The following is a 16,964-nucleotide window of genomic DNA, read 5'->3' on the forward strand; positions in this document are numbered from 1 at the left end:
TCACCGTGTTAGCCAGGATGGTCTTGATCTCCTGACCTCGTGATCCGCCTGCCTCGGCCTCCCAAAGTGCTGGGATTACAGGCGTGAGCCACTGCGCCCGGTCCTGCCTGACTCCTAAACCATAATTTCTTTTTTATTTTTCATGAAAGCCGCTGACTTTCTTGATCTAAAAAACTTTACAAGGACAGTGACTGTTCTGCCAAAAAAGGAGCCAAATAGTATCAAATGGACTGAAAGTGAGGGTGGAGGTGAGGGACGGGGCCAGGAATCCATTCAGGAAAGCTGGTAACTGTCACCAGGGAAAGTGAAAAAGGAAGGGGGAGACATGCAAGAGTGAGAGTCCAAAAAAGTTGAAATGGTTAGGGGAGAAAACTCCCAAAAGACCCAGAGTGCACCAGACGTGAGTATGACAATAGCAATCTTCTCCTTTGTAGAGGACAGGGGAGGAGTCCCGACTCGGCTACAAACTCTGGGTGAGGGCTGGGGATTGAGAGCTTCCCGGAGAGCATCACAAGAAGGCATCGCATGCTCTCGAAGGCACCCGAAGTCCCGGGACTGCTTGGTGTTGGCACCACGAGTCCTTCGGCCATTCCCGGGACACGTCTTCATCTTTCCTCAGCACCAGAAACTGGCCAAGGACAACATAGGCCTTGTCAAAGCCCCTTTCCTCCAGCTTCTTGCCCAGGACTTCACCAATCCTGGCCAGGCTCCCCACTAGCTTTTCCCCCATGGGCTCTGCCCTGAAGTCTCGGTGCTTTTGGGAGGTTGGCATCTTGATCAGGCTTAATCGGCAACTTCAGTTCCCGTAACGGTTCCTCCTGCCACCCGGCCGCTCCGGCCGATACCTCAAGCCACTAGAAGTTTCCTAAACCATAATTTCTAATCTTGTGACTAATTTGTTAGTTTTACAAAGGCAGTCTGGTCCCCAGGCAAGAAGGGGGTTTGTTCAGGAAGGGGCTGTTTTCATCTTTGTTTCAACGTTAAACTATAAACTAAGATCCTCCCAAAGTTGGTGCGACCTACACCCAGGAATGAACAAGGACAGGTTGGAGGTTAGAAGCAAGGTGGAGTCGGTTAGGTCAGATTCACTATCAGGTTTTCGCAAAGGTGGTTTCAGGAGCAGCCCCAGGCAAGAAGGCCAGAGGAACATCTGTTCTCACCCAAGCCCAGCGGCTTCTTCGGGTCACTACTCCTCAATAGCTCAGACGCTGTGGGTCACGTTGGAAATTCCTGAGTTGGCCTTTCTTGAGGGCCCTCACTCCACCCCCTTGGAAGCACGGCCTCCACTTGTGTCTGAACATGCAGCTTCGGGAGAACCATACCCTGCAGGCCGGCGGGCTCAGAGCCCCCAACAGTAGCTGCCCGCTGGGGGTTGTCGAGGAAAAGAGTGAAACCCTGTAAAATACTTGGAGAGTGATTCTGAGCCAAATGTGAGTGACGGAAGGCCCATGATGCCGTCCCAGGAGATCCTGAGAACATGTGTGGCCCGAGAGGGTTGGGGTGCAGCTGGTTTGATACATGTTCGGGACACGAGACATCACTCAGTACGTGGGAGATGTACGTGGGTTTGGTCCAGAAAGGCGGCGGGTATCCAGGTCATTGGTGGATTCAGTAATTTTCCAATTGACAATTGGTCAAAAGAGTTAAGTTATTATCTAAAGACCTGGAATCAATAGAAGGGAAAGTCAGGGTTAAGATAAGGTGTTGTGGAGACCAAGTATATGCAGATAGAATCAATAAAAGGGACTATTTCTTGTCAGACTTAAAGAGTCTGTTGTATTAGTCTTAAGGTCTCTGTTTTAATGTTAATGCTGGTCAGTTTTGCCTGAATTCCAAAAGGAGGTGGGTACAATGAGGCCTGTCTGACCCCCACTTCCCATTATGGCCTGAACTAGTTTTCAGGTTAACCGTGGAATGCCCTGGGCCTAGGGAGGGTCCATCAGTCGGGTGGGGTCAGGCGGAGATTGGAATTGTGTTTTTGTTTTACAGGGTGTGCCAGGGACGGCTAAAGAAGGTGGTCAGGGCCGGGCGCAGTGGCTCACGCCTGTAATCCCAGCACTTTGGGAGCCCGAGGCAGGCGGATCACTTAGGTCAGGAGTTTGAGACCAGCCTGGGCAACATGGCGAAACCTCGTCTCTATTAAATATACAAAAATTAGCTGGGCGTGTTGGTGCACACCTGTAGTCCCAGCTACTCAGGAGGCTGAGGTGGGAGAATCACTTGAACCCGGGAGGCGGAGGTTGCAGTGAGCCGAGATCGCGCCACTGCACTCCAGCCTGGGTGAGAGAGTGAGACTGTCTCAAAAAAAATAAAATAAAAAAGGCAATGAGGGCACTGGGCCCCGTGGAGCGGACCCTGGCCACACAGCGTGCAAGACTCCTCAGGCTGGTGTGCCCAGTAAGGAAGGACTGGAGGGAGCGCCTGGAAGGGGTGGGGAAGGTGGTGGGGTTGGGGGTGAGGTTTCCATGGTGGTGGAGCTGAGCTGGTCCCGCCCTGCCGCAGGTGGTGGGCAGGGGCAGGTGTGACAGGCAGGTGGGCTGGGGCTGGATGGGGGATTTGTCACACCCACCTGGGGAAGGAAGTGCTTCAGCTGAGCTGGGGACAGCCGCCCACGACACCCTTCCAAGTTGCCTTGGTTGTGGGCACGGTTCAGCCTTCATTACAAGCAGGTTTTTTTTTTTTTTGGTGTTGTTTGTTTTGTTTTGTTTTTTGACTGAGTTTCGCTCTTTGTTGCCCAGGCTGGACTGCAGTGGCGCAATCTCGGCTCACTGCAACCTCCGCCTCCCAGGTTCAAGCGATTCTCCTGCCTCAGCCTCCTGAGTAGCTGGAATGACAGGAGCCCACCACCACGCCCACTTAATTTTTTTTATTTTTAGTAGAGACGGGGTTTCACTATGTTGGCCAGGCTGGTCTCAATCTCCTGACTTCAGGCAATCCACCTGCCTCAGCCTCCCAAAGTGCTGGGATTACAGGTGTGAGCCACCGCGCCCGGTCAACAAGCAAGTTTTTAAAGGCAAATTTCTTCCTCAGTCATGTGTGGCAGGCCCTGAGCAGGCAGCTGGGTGTCCCCGCTCAGATCCAGGCCCGAGTGGGCTGGGCGGCTGCAGAGCCAGTCACCTGAGCTACCCAGGGTGGGATCCCTGGCCCCGACCTCTGTCCTGACACGCCCCAAGCGGCAGCAACAAAGCCCCAATTGGCCTGGGCCTGGGCAGGAGGAGCTGGGCCGGGTGCCAGATACTGGGATCAGCCACTGCAGCTCCCTGAGCACTCTCTACACAGAGACGCGGACCCCAGACATGAGGAGGTAATGCCACCATCCCTGAGCCCCAATCCCCACCCCACCCAAACCTGGAGGCCTGGCCCTTAGCCAGAGGGGGCCCAGCTGTCCTGCGCTCCAGGGGGCCTGGTTCAGGGGAGTGTGCGGGTGGGAGGGAGAAGGAGGGGCCCTCTGAGGGTCTGGGGTCTGCCACCAGGCTCTACCTCCTCTGTGGCCCCGAGTGCACTTGCCTCTTGGTTCCCCAGGCCTGGTGGAGAATCACCCAGGGACCCCCACCCGGAACAAGGAAGGGGGAGGTGCCAGGCTGAAACCAGCAGGCCTGTGACTGCCCAAAAGGAAGGGGGCTGGGGGAGGGGAGGGGCTGGGGCGCAGGAGCCAGGGGCTGCCCTGAGGTGGTGTCACCCTGGGAGCTGTGATCTGGAGCTCAGGGAAGCACCCGGGCTCCTGCTGGACCCTGGAATCAGAGGCTGCCTTCCTTCTGTGGGGGTGTCTGTCTTCCCCCTCCTTGTGTGGGGGACCCCTCTCCCCCCTCCTGTGGAGGTGCCCTCCTCCTCTTCCCCCTCCTCTAAGCCAGGGCCCTCCCTGCCCCTCCTCTCCTGGTGTTTCTCCCTTGTAGAGAGGTGGCTTCTGGGTGGCTTGGGGACCCTTTGGTGCCCAGAGCCGTTTGCCTGGAGAGGGGACCCACAGGGATCCCACAGCCAGGCTGCTTGGCAGTCACCACCGACCACCTTTCTAGGGGCTACCGTGACCTGAATCCCAGGCCCCCAGGCTGTGTGTCATGGGGGGTGGGCACCAGGGGTGGCCCAGGCAGCACGGCAGTGGGAGTGGGGTCCAGTGCCCGGACAAGAGCCCCTGCCCAGCATCAGAACCAGCTGGGGGTCCTGAGGAGAAGCAGGGCCCCCGAACCAGACCAGACCAGGCCCTGGCCCCGGGCTGTCCGGGGCATCCCCCCTGCCCTTTGACCTCTCACCATGGCTGAGTCACCCAGAGAACGGGCAAAGGTCCCTGTGGAGCTGCAATCCAGGCTTGCAGGGTGTCCCAGACACTGATTCTTCTGCCTCAGCAGGAGTAGCTGCGATTACAGGTGTGTGCCGCCACCCCCAGCTAAGTTTTTTTTCGTTTTGTTTTTTTTTTTGAGACAGAGTGTCTCGCTTTGTCACCCAGGCTGGAGGGACTGCAGTGGCGCCATCTTGGCTCTTGCAACCTCCACCTCCCAGGTTCAAGCGATTCTCCTGCCTCAGCCTCCCAAGTAGCTGGGATTACAGGCACCTGCCACCACGCCTGGCTAATTTTTTTTTTTTTTTCGTATTTTTAGTAGAGACAAGGTTTCACCATATTGGCCAGGCTGGTTTCGAATGCCTAACCTCAAGTGATCTGTTCCCTCAGCCTCCCAAAGTGCTGGGATTACAGGCGTGAGTCACCGTGCCCAGGCAGTTTCATATTTTTAGTAGAGACGGAGTTTTGCCATGTTGGCCAGGCTGGTCTCAAACTCCTGACCTCAGGTGATCTGCCCACCTCAGCCTCCCAAAGTGCTGGGATTATGGGTGTGAACCACCGCGCCTGCCCCAGTCACCCTTGATTGCAGCCCTGCTGAGCCCTGTGCAGACCCAGAGCCCCGCCCCACCCCAAGACCACCCCACCCTGACAGACGCAAGCCTCCCCCGCAGGGCCCTGAAGAGACAAGTCTGCACCACACCACACACGCGTGCACACACACACACTCCCAAACCCTCACACTCTACACCACACCACACACGCGTGCACACACACACACTCCCAAACCCTCACACTCTACACCACACCACACACGCGTGCACACACACACACTCCCAAACCCTCACTCTACGCCACACCACACGCGCGTGCGCACACACACACTCCCAAACCCTCACACTCTACGCCACACCACACGCGCGTGCGCGCACACACACTCCCAAACCCTCACACTCTACGCCACACCACACGCGCGTGCGCGCACACACACTCCCAAACCCTCACACTCTACGCCACACCACACGCGCGTGCGCGCACACACACTCCCAAACCCTCACACTCTACGCCACACCACACGCGCGTGCGCGCACACACACTCCCAAACCCTCACACTCTACGCCACACCACACGCGCGTGCGCGCACACACACTCCCAAACCCTCACACTCTACGCCACACCACACGCGCGTGCGCGCACACACACTCCCAAACCCTCACACTCTACGCCACACCACACGCGCGTGCGCGCACACACACTCCCAAACCCTCACACTCTACGCCACACCACACGCGCGTGCGCGCACACACTCCCAAACCCTCACACTCTACGCCACACCACACGCGCGTGCGCGCACACACACTCCCAAACCCTCACACTCTACGCCACACCACACGCGCGTGCGCGCACACACACTCCCAAACCCTCACACTCTACGCCACACCACACGCGCGTGCGCGCACACACACTCCCAAACCCTCACACTCTACGCCACACCACACGCGCGTGCGCGCACACACACTCCCAAACCCTCACACTCTACGCCACACCACACGCGCGTGCGCGCACACACACTCCCAAACCCTCACACTCTACGCCACACCACACGCGCGTGCGCGCACACACACTCCCAAACCCTCACACTCTACGCCACACCACACGCGCGTGCGCGCACACACACTCCCAAACCCTCACACTCTACGCCACACCACACGCGCGTGCGCGCACACACACTCCCAAACCCTCACACTCTACGCCACACCACACGCGCGTGCGCGCACACACACTCCCAAACCCTCACACTCTACGCCACACCACACGCGCGTGCGCGCACACACACTCCCAAACCCTCACACTCTACGCCACACCACACGCGCGTGCGCGCACACACACTCCCAAACCCTCACACTCTACGCCACACCACACGCGCGTGCGCGCACACACACTCCCAAACCCTCACACTCTACGCCACACCACACGCGCGTGCGCGCACACACACTCCCAAACCCTCACACTCTACGCCACACCACACGCGCGTGCGCGCACACACACTCCCAAACCCTCACACTCTACGCCACACCACACGCGCGTGCGCGCACACACACTCCCAAACCCTCACACTCTACGCCACACCACACGCGCGTGCGCGCACACACACTCCCAAACCCTCACACTCTACGCCACACCACACGCGCGTGCACAGACACTCCCAAACCCTCACACTCTACACACCACCACACGCGCACGCACACACACTCCGAAACCTTCACTCTACACACCACACGTGCGCGCACACACTCCCAAACCCTCACACTCTACACACCACAAGCACGCACACTCACACTCCCAAACCCTCACACTCCACACCACATGCCCGCACACACACACACTCCCAAACCCTCACACTCTACACCACACCACATGCTCGCACGCACACACACTCCCAAACCCTCACACTCTACACCACACCACATGCGCCCGCACACACACTCCCAAACCCTCACACTCTACACACCACGCGCACACACTCACACACTCCCAAACCCTCACACTCTACACCACACCACACATGCATGCACACACACACTCCCAAACCCTCACACTCTACACCACACCACACACGCATGCACACACACTCCCAAACCCTCACTACACACCACACGCGCGCGCACACACACTCCCAAACCCTCACACTCTACACACCACACGCGTGCACACTCACTCCCAAACTCTCACACTCTACACACCACCACACGCGCACTCACACACTCCCAAACCCTCACACTCTACACCACACCACACGCGCACGCAGACACACTCCCAAACCCTCACACTCTACACCACACCACACGCGAGCGCGCACACACACCCAAACCCTCACACTCTACACACCACATGCGCGCACACTCACACACTCCCAAACCCTCACACTCTACACACCACACGCGCACACACTCACACACTCCCAAACCCTCACACTCCACACACCACCACACGCGCAGTCACACACTCCCAAACCCTCACACTCTACACACCACACGCACACGCACACTCCCAAACCCTCACACTCTACACCACACCACACGCGCGCGCACACACACCCAAACCCTCACACTCTACACACCACATGCGCGCACACTCACACACTCCCAAACCCTCACACTCTACACCACACCACACACGCGCGTGCACACACACTCCCAAACCCTTACACCACACCACATGCGCGTGTGCACACACACCCAAACCCTCACTCTACACCACACCACACGCGCACGCACACACACCCAAACCCTCACACTCTACACCACACCACACGCGCCCACACGCACACACACTCCCAAACCCTCACACTCTACACCACACACGTGCACACACTCACACACTCCCAAACCCTCACACTCTACACCACACCACACGCGCACGTGCACACACACTCCCAAACCCTTACACTACACCACACACATGCATGCACACACACACCCACCCCCAAACCCTTACACTCCACCCCACACACAACATACATACACATCCAACATATACACGCACACACAGCACACACACACACCCAAGCCCACACACTCCACACCACACACAACATACACACACATCCACCACACACACACACACATAACATACACACACAGCACACGCACCCCCAAACTCACACACTCCGCACCACACACAACATACACATGCACCACACACACTCAAGCACACAGTGCACACACACCTGAACACGACACCACCCACAGCATACATGCACACCCACCATGCACATGGTCCACACCCACAAAACACACGTGCACAGACAACATATGCACACCCCCCACCACATACACAAACACACACATCCCGTGTCCAAACTGACCTGACACCCTGCCTGCCTGCCTAATGGTGCTGCCATTCACCCCTGAGCCCCCCAGCCGTGGCCCCGCAGCTCTGGGACACAGCAGGTGCCCTGCCTGCAGCAGCGTGCAGCCTCGGGGCTCTGTGGGCGTGGGGCTGTGGGCCCCCGCTGCTCCATACCCACCCATACCCACACCCGTGTGCAAGTGTGTTCATGTGTTTCCCCACGTGGAGGGCGGCACAGAGGCATGGCAGAACCTCTGGAGTTTCCGAGCCAACCACCAGTGCCTGCCACAGTGGGGTCCGCCCAGACTGTGAGGAGCAGAGTCTGGGGCTGGGGCTGTGGGCTCTGGCCTGAGGGGGGCGGGAGGCAGGTGGGCCTGGGGCTTCTCCCTGTTCTGTGCCTGCGCGTCTTGGCCCATGTGAGCAGAGTCCAGTAAAACTACCTGCGCTCCCAAGGAGGAACCCAGCCCAGGCCTCCCAGCTGCCCATCGGGGTGCTGCCTGGAGTTCAGGGGGGGCCCCTTCCCCTACCTCACACTTCCCTCTCTGGCACCCCCTCAGGCTCCTCCTGGTCACCAGCCTGGTGGCTGTGCTGCTGTGGGAGGCAGGTGCGGCCCCAGCACCCAAGGTAGGTGTGAGCCCCTCCCATCTGGGCAGCAACTCCAGTTGTCACCTTCTGCCCCTACAGCAGGGGATGTGGACAAAGGGCCCCTCTTCTGGCTTCAAACCCCAAGCTGGCTTAGGGGAGAGAGGCGTGGGTATGCTCATGACTCTTGATGCCTGTGCAGGCATGAGGAGGGGGCAGGCTTCCCTTCCCTGGGGTCAGATGCACAGGCCTCAAGACACCCAGGTGGTCCTAGGTGGAGGAGGTGGGCCCGGATGACACCCACGTGGTCCCAAGTGGAACAGGTGATCCCAGATGAACCCACGTGACCCAGGTGGAGGAGGGCCCGGATGACACCCCTTGATACTCACCTGGGCCTTGAAGACCAGAGGTGACTCCATGTGCTAGTGGCTCAGCTGCACTGTCTGTGCTGACAGTGGTGTCCTCAGCCGGGACTATGCCTGGGGACTGGCCCTGTTCCCTGGCCCATGTCAAGGCCACACAGTCTTGCACACCTGGGATGGATCGGGAGGAAGGAGGCCCACGCCTTCCTTGACTGGAGACGCAGGAGCATGGGAGACGCAGCCCCCCACGGTGCTGGTCCTCCCCTGGAGCCACTGGTCCTCCCCTGGGGTCACCTGCTTTGCTCTCCTGTCTGTCCTTTGCCCCACTCAGGATGGCTGGGCTCAGAGCAGCTGACAACTAAGGTTAGCTGGGCTCAGAGCGGCTGACTGCCTTCTCTCGGCACCAGCCAGGAAGGTGTGGTGCAGACACAGCCCCAACCAGTCACTGCAGAAAACAGCCAGTGCATTGACGGCCGGGGTTGGGAGTGCTAGGTCAGGGATACGGTGCCAGGTTACATCCCAGTCCTGTGCTGCCCCAGACCCGGCCAGAATTCCAGGCCAGCTGGTCATCTGGGCACAGGCCGGCAACCTCACTCCCGGCTTGCAATCCCAACACCCGAGAGTGGCTCGCCCACTAGAGACGCTCGAGCTGTGCTGAGCTGGCCCTGCCCCCACCCCCTGCAGCCACCTCCATCCCCTGCAGCCACCTCCACCCCCTGCAGCCACCTCCACCCCCTGCAGCCACCTCCACCCCCTGCAGCCCCAGGTGGGCCTCGGAGCAACCTCTCCCCAGGAGTCCTCCACCCGCGTGGACTGTGGCCCAGCCCACACCTGTGACTCTCCCCCAGGTCCCTATCAAGATGCAAGTCAAACACCGGCCCTCAGAGCAGGACCCAGAGAAGTAAGTCCCCCCAACCCCACCTCCCCACCACCCATTCCCTGAAGCTACAGCCCATTCTGCTGGGCCCTTCCTGAACCTGGAGAGCACGGGGCAGATGCAGAGAGGAGCCCTGTCCAGCAGCTTTCAGATGGAGGGGGCACTCCAGCCTCATGGGGATCTGTCAACAGCGCCCCATGCAGGGAGAAGAGAGCACAGCCGGAGGGCTTGGGGCTCCACGGCGTCTCCCTACTCAGCTTCCCCACAGCCTCCAGGGCAGCTTGTGCTCCACGGCTGGTGGCTGTAGCTGTGGCGGCTCAGTCTTGGATCCTGAGGTTTCCCCACATCCTTGCCCTTGGGACGCTGCTCAACCAAGGCTCTGACCACTGCCCCCCACGCAGCCGCCCAGGGACATGGTGTGGAAGCCTGGCCGGGAGCACTGGGGGCCACTCATCTCTGTGGCTCTTGAGAGAGAGGCTTGTCCTGGGGCTGCTGGTGGTGGGGCTGGAGTGGCTGCCCTGGGATGGTGGGCACCCTCCTGCGGGGGGTTCTGTCCACCTCCCCCACCTGCATGTGGACCTGACCAAACTGTGCCAGCAGGGCCTGGGGCACCCGTGTGGTGGAGCCTCCGGAGAAGGACGACCAGCTGGTGGTGCTGTTCCCTGTCCAGAAGCCGAAAGTCTTGACCACCGAGGAGAAGCCACGAGGTCAGGGCAGGGGCCCCATCCTTCCAGGTGGGCACAAGGTCACAGCAGCAGAGTCCGCTCGTGGGGTTGACTTGGACAGACCGAGGGTCTCGGGAAAGAAACTGAGACTATACCTTCATGTGCTTGTCCCTAGGCACCAAGGCCTGGGTGGAGACCGAGGACACCCTGGGCCGTGTCCTGAGTCCCGAGCCCGACCATGACAGCCTGTACCACCCTCCGCCTGAGGAGGACCGGGGCGAGGAGAGGCCCCGGTTGTGGGTGATGCCAAATCACCAGGTGCTGCTGGGACCGGAGGAAGACCGAGACCACATCTACCACCCCCAGTAGGGCTCCAGGGGCCATCACTGCCCCCGCCCTGTCCCAAGGCCCAGGCTGTTGGGACTGGGACCCTCCCTACCCTGCCCCAGCTAGACAAATAAACCCCAGCAGGCCGGGCGCGGTGGCTCACGTCTGTAATCCCAGCACTTTTAGAGGCCGAGGCAGGCGGATCACCTGAAATCAGGAGTTCCAGACCAGCCTGGGCAACATGGTGAAACCCTGTCTCTACTAAAAATACAAAAAATTAGCCAGGTGTGGTGCCAGGTGCCTGTAATCCCAGCTACTTGAGAGGCTGAGGCAGGAGAATCGCTTGAATCTGGGAGGCGGAGGTTGCATTGAGCTGAGATCGCGCCATTGCACTCCAGGCTGGGCGACAGAGCAAGACTCCATCTCAATCGATCAATCAATCAATCAATCAACCCCTGCAAACAGGTGGGAGGCCACATGCCCCGGAAGACCAGTGACCGGGGCCCAGCCTGCCCTGCCTAGGAGAATCAAGGGCTGCACAAGGCCCAGGTGACCCTTGGCTCCCAGAAGGTTGCACTACCCACAGGCCCTCCTCCTTGTATACCAGGATGGTGAGGCGTGTGGCAGCAGTTAGGGGATGGGACCAGAGGGCACCCTGGGACCAGTCTCAGCTGAGAAACAGAACCCACCCTGGGCTCCCTACAGCAGGAGCCTGAGACAGGGTCGGGGAGGACGGTGGCCGAGTGCCTGGGGCTCAGGGCCCAGCTGAATGGACGTGCATGTGCTCAGGTAGAGAGTGCACAGGTCTCAGGGGAGGGGGGGCAGACCCAGGCCCAGGACATGGCCTTTCTGCCCTCCTGACGTTCTGTGCAGCTCCCACTCTGGGTGCCCATCCTGCCCTCCTGGCCCAGCAGGCCCAATGCTGCAGCGCAGGTCCAGGCTGCTGGAGTCACTCACACACTGCATGTGTCCTGGGCACATGCAAATGTGGGCGGGGTTCCTGCGTGGCAGTCTCGTCCCTACGGTGAGAGAGAAGCACCTGGTGCCAAGCCCAGGGCTGAGCCACACACATTTGCCAGCTCCAGCAGCTAAGACAGAACGGAGCAAGGGAGAGAGGCCACCCATCCCTCATCCTGCCATGTTCAGCCCTTGTGTGGCCACTCAGGGGGCTGAGGGTTTGCCCAGGTGTGGAAGAGCTCCTTGCACCGCCAGCAAATCCCCACTCTCCCAGGACACCAACGGCTGAGAGTAACTGCCCAAGGGTGCCCCACAGTGTCCCACAATGTAAGAGCTGTTACCCTGGCTTATGGATGAGCTGGAGAGGCCAGTGACCTTTGAGGTTCTGTCCTAAAAGGGCCAGAGATGGGCTGCCAGCTTCCCCCTTGGCAGCCTCCCCTGTCATCCTGATAAGAACATGGGGTAGGAGGGCATTGAGGGATCAACACGCTCAGGGCTGAGATTTGGGCAACTCCTTCCCCACTCCCTGAGCCCCAGGCAGGTAGAAGACCCTGGATCTCTGAGTTGCAGGAGGGTCTTGCCCTAGGCAGCCCAAGCTGGTGTTTGTGGCTTTTTTTTTTTTTAAAACTATCTTGATTTTATTTTGTTTTGCCCATTACTTTGTTTTTTCTCATGATTTTACTTAGTTTGCTCATATATGGCTTCATTTATATAACATGCTAGAGAGGGCACACTAACCCCAGAGGCTCATCTGTGGGGCTGAGCCTGGGGATGGGCGAGGGTGTGTGCAACCAGCTCGTACACCGCTGATGTCAGGCCACGACGCGGCCATCGGGTCTGGAGATGAGCAGTGATTGGCCAGGCAAGTGTGAGGCCCCTGGGGCCAAGGCTGACCACTAGTGAGCACAGAGAAAGCCTTGGCTGCCATCTGGGAGCAGCAGGCGGACAGGACCCCAAAGTCTGCAGCCAAGCCCAGACAGGGTCCCTTCCCCAGATTTGGAGCCACATCTCAGCCGGGGTGGGCTTGCCTGCACCCCCAAGGTTCTCCTGTGGTCCGGAGTGTGGGTCTGGAACCCTGGGACTTGCCCCCTGGAGCCCCGGGGACACCAGCCCCAGGCCCTGGGGGAAGACCCTGTCATCCCCAATCCTGCCCTTGGTCCCTCAAACTCCAGCCCTGCCCCATCTTCTTCCTGTACCTGTCACCGCAGCAAGTTCTGGGGAGCAGGACGAGGGTCCTGGGGAGAGGCCCAGGGTCTGGACAGTGGCTGGTGGTTATTCTTCCCCATCCTTGGGGACCGGCCCAAGCATCCCATGGGCAAGCCTCCCAGGCACCCCCTTTCAGGAACCCCCTGCATCCCACCTCTGCCTGGCACTGGGCTCCAAATGACCTCGTGTCCTTTACCTCCCCTGCCTGCCAGGGCAAGTGAGGCTTTCAGCGGGAGGCCACCTACTGCCACAGGCATAGGGCATGGCCCACACCGAGGCCTCTCCAGCCGACAGTTCCTCCCGAAGCGTCCAGGCCAGCCCCTGCCACCTGCCCTCCTGCGGGTGGAAGGAATGGACCCCGGTGAAGAACCCCCTTGGTGTCCACAGCCCAGGGGCTATGGCAGAAGTCCCCACCCCTCTCAAGGCCTCCAGGGCAGCCACTGCCCCCACTCCAGCCCTTGGTGTCCCCAGGGCGCCAGGCACCCCGCCCAGTCCCCAGGGCCCCAGGCCTGATTTCCCACTCAAGGTTCGTCAAGGGTATGTGGGGGCCGCTCTGGAGCCAGCAGCCTCCCTTGAGCTCAGCACCAAACAAGCCTGAGTGAGAACAGAGCTGGAATTGGAACCTTGAGACTGAACGTTGACCAGTGACTACGTTTTTCCATCGTTTTCACAAATCAGGGACACTCGTCCCAATAGGCAGGGCCCACCCCAAGACTGCCGGCCCCCTAGAGCCCTGGCCAGGGCCCAGGTCTGGGAGCTGCCACTGGGAGGCCTGTTGTGAGTGGTGGTACTGGAGCTCAGGGTGCCCCCAATTCCTCTTCCGGCCCAGGTGGTCTTCACCAGGCCTACAGCAGGGGGTTGAGTGCAAGCACCCCCTTCTTGAGGATGAGGTTTCCGTAGAGGGCCATCTCCCTGCAGAGGAGCCAAGCCCAGCACTGAGCTGGGCTGCAGGGCCAGGGTGCCGAGACCCTGCTTCAGCATCTGGGGGACAGAGCAGACCGTGTCCACCTTCACCCACTTGATGCTCAGGCAAATGGGGGCCCTGCCCCCCCGAAATTCCTCCCTGGTCTCTCCACTCTGTGGGACGTCTAGCCTCAGCAAGGCAGAAGCTGAGAAGAGGGTAGGGGCAGCTCCTGAGGCCCCCCGGTGGGGATGGGGGCAGCTCCTGAGGCCCCGGTGGGGATGGGGCAGGTCTGAGCCAGCTGGAACTCACCCCGTTGCCACAACAGCAAAAGCCTTCTTAGCCCGTTCATAAAACTCAAACCTCTCTATCTTTGCCAGGGCTCTCTGGAAGACAAAATGGCAGGGTTGGAGGGAACCCTGCCAAGAAACCCTCATGGGCCAGCCCTGGACTCCCCAGGGCCCAAAGCAGGGAGGGCACCAGGAAGTGGGGTTCCATTTCTTGGGCTCTCCCCCTGCAAGGGCCCCACGGTCACTCAGCCTCTGGCTCCCAAGGCCTAGGACAGGGGGTCCCAGGACATGGTGGACGAGGAACCTGCCATGCTTGGGTCTCTGCCTGGCCTGGGGCCACCCAGACAGCTCAGTAGACTGTCGAGTCCCTGCCAGCTCTCCTGGGGGGGGTCCCCTGCCCAGGACGAGAGCCCCTGGCCCCCCCTTATGGAGGCCCTGCTCAAGACCTGCCAGTGGGTTGCCCAGGAAAATGGGCCTGTCCCCTTGCAGGGCAAGGTGTGGAGAGGGCTGAGTGAGACACAGCACCCAGCTAAGCCTCTGACCAACCATAGCCAGGATGGGGCGAGAGACCTGGGACCAGGGGGCACCCCTCCAGGGGAGATTGAGGAGGTGGAGGCCAGGCATCCTGAGTCCCCCAGGCTCCACTCACAGGCTGTGGTGGGTGACAACCCACCTGGCAGGTCAGGATCCTGGGCGGGGCAGGGCAGGTGGAAAGCTCGGGGGCAGAGGAGGAGGGGCCACACTGCCCAGGTGCACCTCTTCCACCCGGCTGGTGAAGGAGTGCCAGTGGTCCGGGGTTCTCAGGGTGATGGGTGGGAGACCGCTTGAGGACAGAGCTTGGGACCCTCTGTCTTTGGCTCCTCCTGAGCTTCCAGGAGACAGAAGGTCCCTGGCTTTTTCCCCACAGCTGGGGCTGCAGGCTTACCGCACAGCCGGCCCTGCGTAGGATGGACTCGTACTCCGTCCACACTGGGGTCTGCAGGCCCCTCTCCTTGTCGCTGGGCACCAGCTCCATGACTGCAGCCTAGAGGGAGGGGTCAGCTCTGGGGCCCTGGGCACTGCCAGCCTTCCTGGTCAGGTGACCATTCGGGACTCCCCTGGTGAGGGTCAGGGCCCCTTTGGGGACACATGGCTTCCCCCCACTCCAAGGCAGGTGGGCCCTATGAAGACCGCAAAAGGGGAAACCGAGGCACGGAGCAGCAGGGTGCAGGGGCGACTCAGCCCTCACCGGACTCTCCACATAGGTGTCCAGGGGCAGCAGCTTCAGCACGGCCTCCAGGAGCTGCGGGATGCCCAGGCCTGGAGGGCAGAGGAGGCAGCACTCAGTCTCCAGCCCGCCTGCCCGCCTGCCTGTCTGCACCCTTCACACTGCAAGCATGGACTTGGGGCCACGGCAGGCCACAGAGGAGCTTCAGAGCCAGGAGCACTGCTCACCCGCCTGTCCTGCCCTGGGGGACCTGGGGCTCGCTCACCGTCTGCACGGATCTCCATGGGCCCACACTGGCAGATGGAGGAGGCCGGGAAGTTCAAGTCCGCAAGAACTAAACAGCCGGGAGGACAGCCCGTGGTCAGCACCTATCCCTGCCCTCGGGGTCGGCGCCGCCCGTCCTCCCACCCAGTCATGGCGGCAGGTCGTGGGTCACGAGAGGTCTCAGGTCAGCCAGTTGGGCGCCCCCACCGCCGACCGGCCGCAGTCAGATCTGCAGGGCTGGAAGCCACGCGGGGAGGTGGGGAGGGCAAGGTCCCTGCCTGGGAGGCAGAGAGGCGTCAACAGCTGCCCGCGAGGCTGTCGGGTGCTGACCAGGCCAGGGGGCCGACCCGGACCCGGCCGCCTCCCCAGGGGCCAGAGGACGCGCGGCTGCCCGCGATGCCCGGACCAGGCCCCCGGCCACCCAACCCCTGCCCCGGGACCCCAGGCCCCAGGAGAAGAAAAAGCGCCGAACCCTCGGGGGCAGCCCAGACGCGAGGGCTCTCGGGCCGTCTGGGGAGGGACTCCGGGAGATGCTCGGGCCGGCTCCGCCCAGAGCCCCACGAGGTCTCAGTTCCCTAAAGAATGCGGGGGAGGGGGCTTCCTGCCCGGAAGCCAGGGAGGCCCGAGCAACGCCCCCACCCCAGGACCCGGCCCCTCCCGGCCCGGGGGTCCCCGCGCAAGCCTCGCCCTCCTGCCTGTCCCGGGGTGCTCCCCGAGGCCCCGGCCCGCTGCGCTCACCGATCTCGTCCCCGTGCCCCATCCGCGCCAGCGCGTAGAGCAGCTCGGGGGACAGCAGTGCGGGGACACCCTTCAGCGCCACCATGGCCCGGCAGACGGGGCAGGCGGGGCTTGGGGGCCGGGGCGGGGCCTTACGGGGAGGGCGGGGCTTAGGGGCAGAGGCGGGGCCCTACGGGGAGGGCGGGGCTTTATGGGAGGGCGGGGCTTGGGGACGGGCCGGGCCTAGGGTTCGGCGGGCTGGGGTCCGCTTGCGGCTCAAGGAAGGGCGGGGAGCCCCAGGAACTGGGGACGCGCGGGCTGAGTCGTGGCGTGGGGACAACACCCAGCCAGCCCACGGGCTCCTCGCCATGTCCGAGACTCGGGTGCCCTTGCGTTGTGGCCCGGGGCTCCCCAGTGTCCCTACCCGAGCCTCCCACCCCGAGCTCCCTCAGGCCGAAGGGGTTCAACCGCCACGGCCTCCCCTCAT

The 16,964-nt window shown here is 61.2% G+C and overlaps 2 protein-coding genes and 1 pseudogene across 12 annotated transcripts in view; 1 reads left to right on the forward strand and 2 right to left on the reverse strand.

The window, feature by feature from the left end:
- PRAP1 (proline rich acidic protein 1) overlaps nt 1-11,085 on the forward strand; it is a 22,845-nt gene extending 11,760 nt beyond the window's left edge. Inside the window, exons 3-7 of one of the 4 annotated variants that reach the window (XM_024346717.3) lie at nt 3,031-3,304; nt 8,680-8,746; nt 9,915-9,967; nt 10,541-10,677; nt 10,784-11,085. In XM_024346717.3, the coding sequence (XP_024202485.1) occupies nt 3,297-3,304; nt 8,680-8,746; nt 9,915-9,967; nt 10,541-10,677; nt 10,784-10,977 (459 nt within the window). In that variant the 5' untranslated portion in view covers nt 3,031-3,296 and the 3' untranslated portion in view covers nt 10,978-11,085. Of the gene's footprint in view, nt 1-3,030; nt 3,305-8,679; nt 8,747-9,914; nt 9,968-10,540; nt 10,678-10,783 lie in introns of those variants that run through there. The other 3 variants (XM_054660049.2, XM_024346719.3, XM_024346720.3) reach the window with 3 other exon arrangements.
- LOC134807224 (barrier-to-autointegration factor-like) lies at nt 126-872 on the reverse strand (annotated as a pseudogene).
- A 1,920-nt stretch (nt 11,086-13,005) lies between the features above and the next one.
- On the reverse strand, nt 13,006-16,613 carry FUOM (fucose mutarotase). Of its 8 annotated transcripts, none has more exons than XM_063782381.1 (6): nt 16,499-16,613; nt 15,762-15,830; nt 15,518-15,588; nt 15,215-15,313; nt 14,312-14,418; nt 13,006-13,434 (listed from the first exon to the last, which is right to left on the reverse strand). In XM_063782381.1, the coding sequence occupies exons 1-6, from the start codon at nt 16,581-16,583 to the stop codon at nt 13,092-13,094; spliced, it is 774 nt and encodes a 257-aa protein (XP_063638451.1). In that variant the 5' UTR covers nt 16,584-16,613; the 3' UTR covers nt 13,006-13,091. The 8 variants fall into 8 exon arrangements, with proteins under 8 accessions (XP_063638451.1, XP_063638452.1, XP_003312881.1 ...); XM_063782382.1 differs by having other exon boundaries at nt 13,014-13,434; nt 14,312-14,385; XM_003312833.5 differs by lacking the exon at nt 13,006-13,434 and adding an exon at nt 13,730-14,010 and having other exon boundaries at nt 14,312-14,385.
- Nucleotides 16,614-16,964: the final 351 nt, after the last annotated feature.

The sequence above is a fragment of the Pan troglodytes genome, chromosome 8 (assembly GCF_028858775.2).
Source record: "Pan troglodytes isolate AG18354 chromosome 8, NHGRI_mPanTro3-v2.0_pri, whole genome shotgun sequence".
Taxonomy (NCBI): Eukaryota; Metazoa; Chordata; class Mammalia; order Primates; family Hominidae; genus Pan; species Pan troglodytes.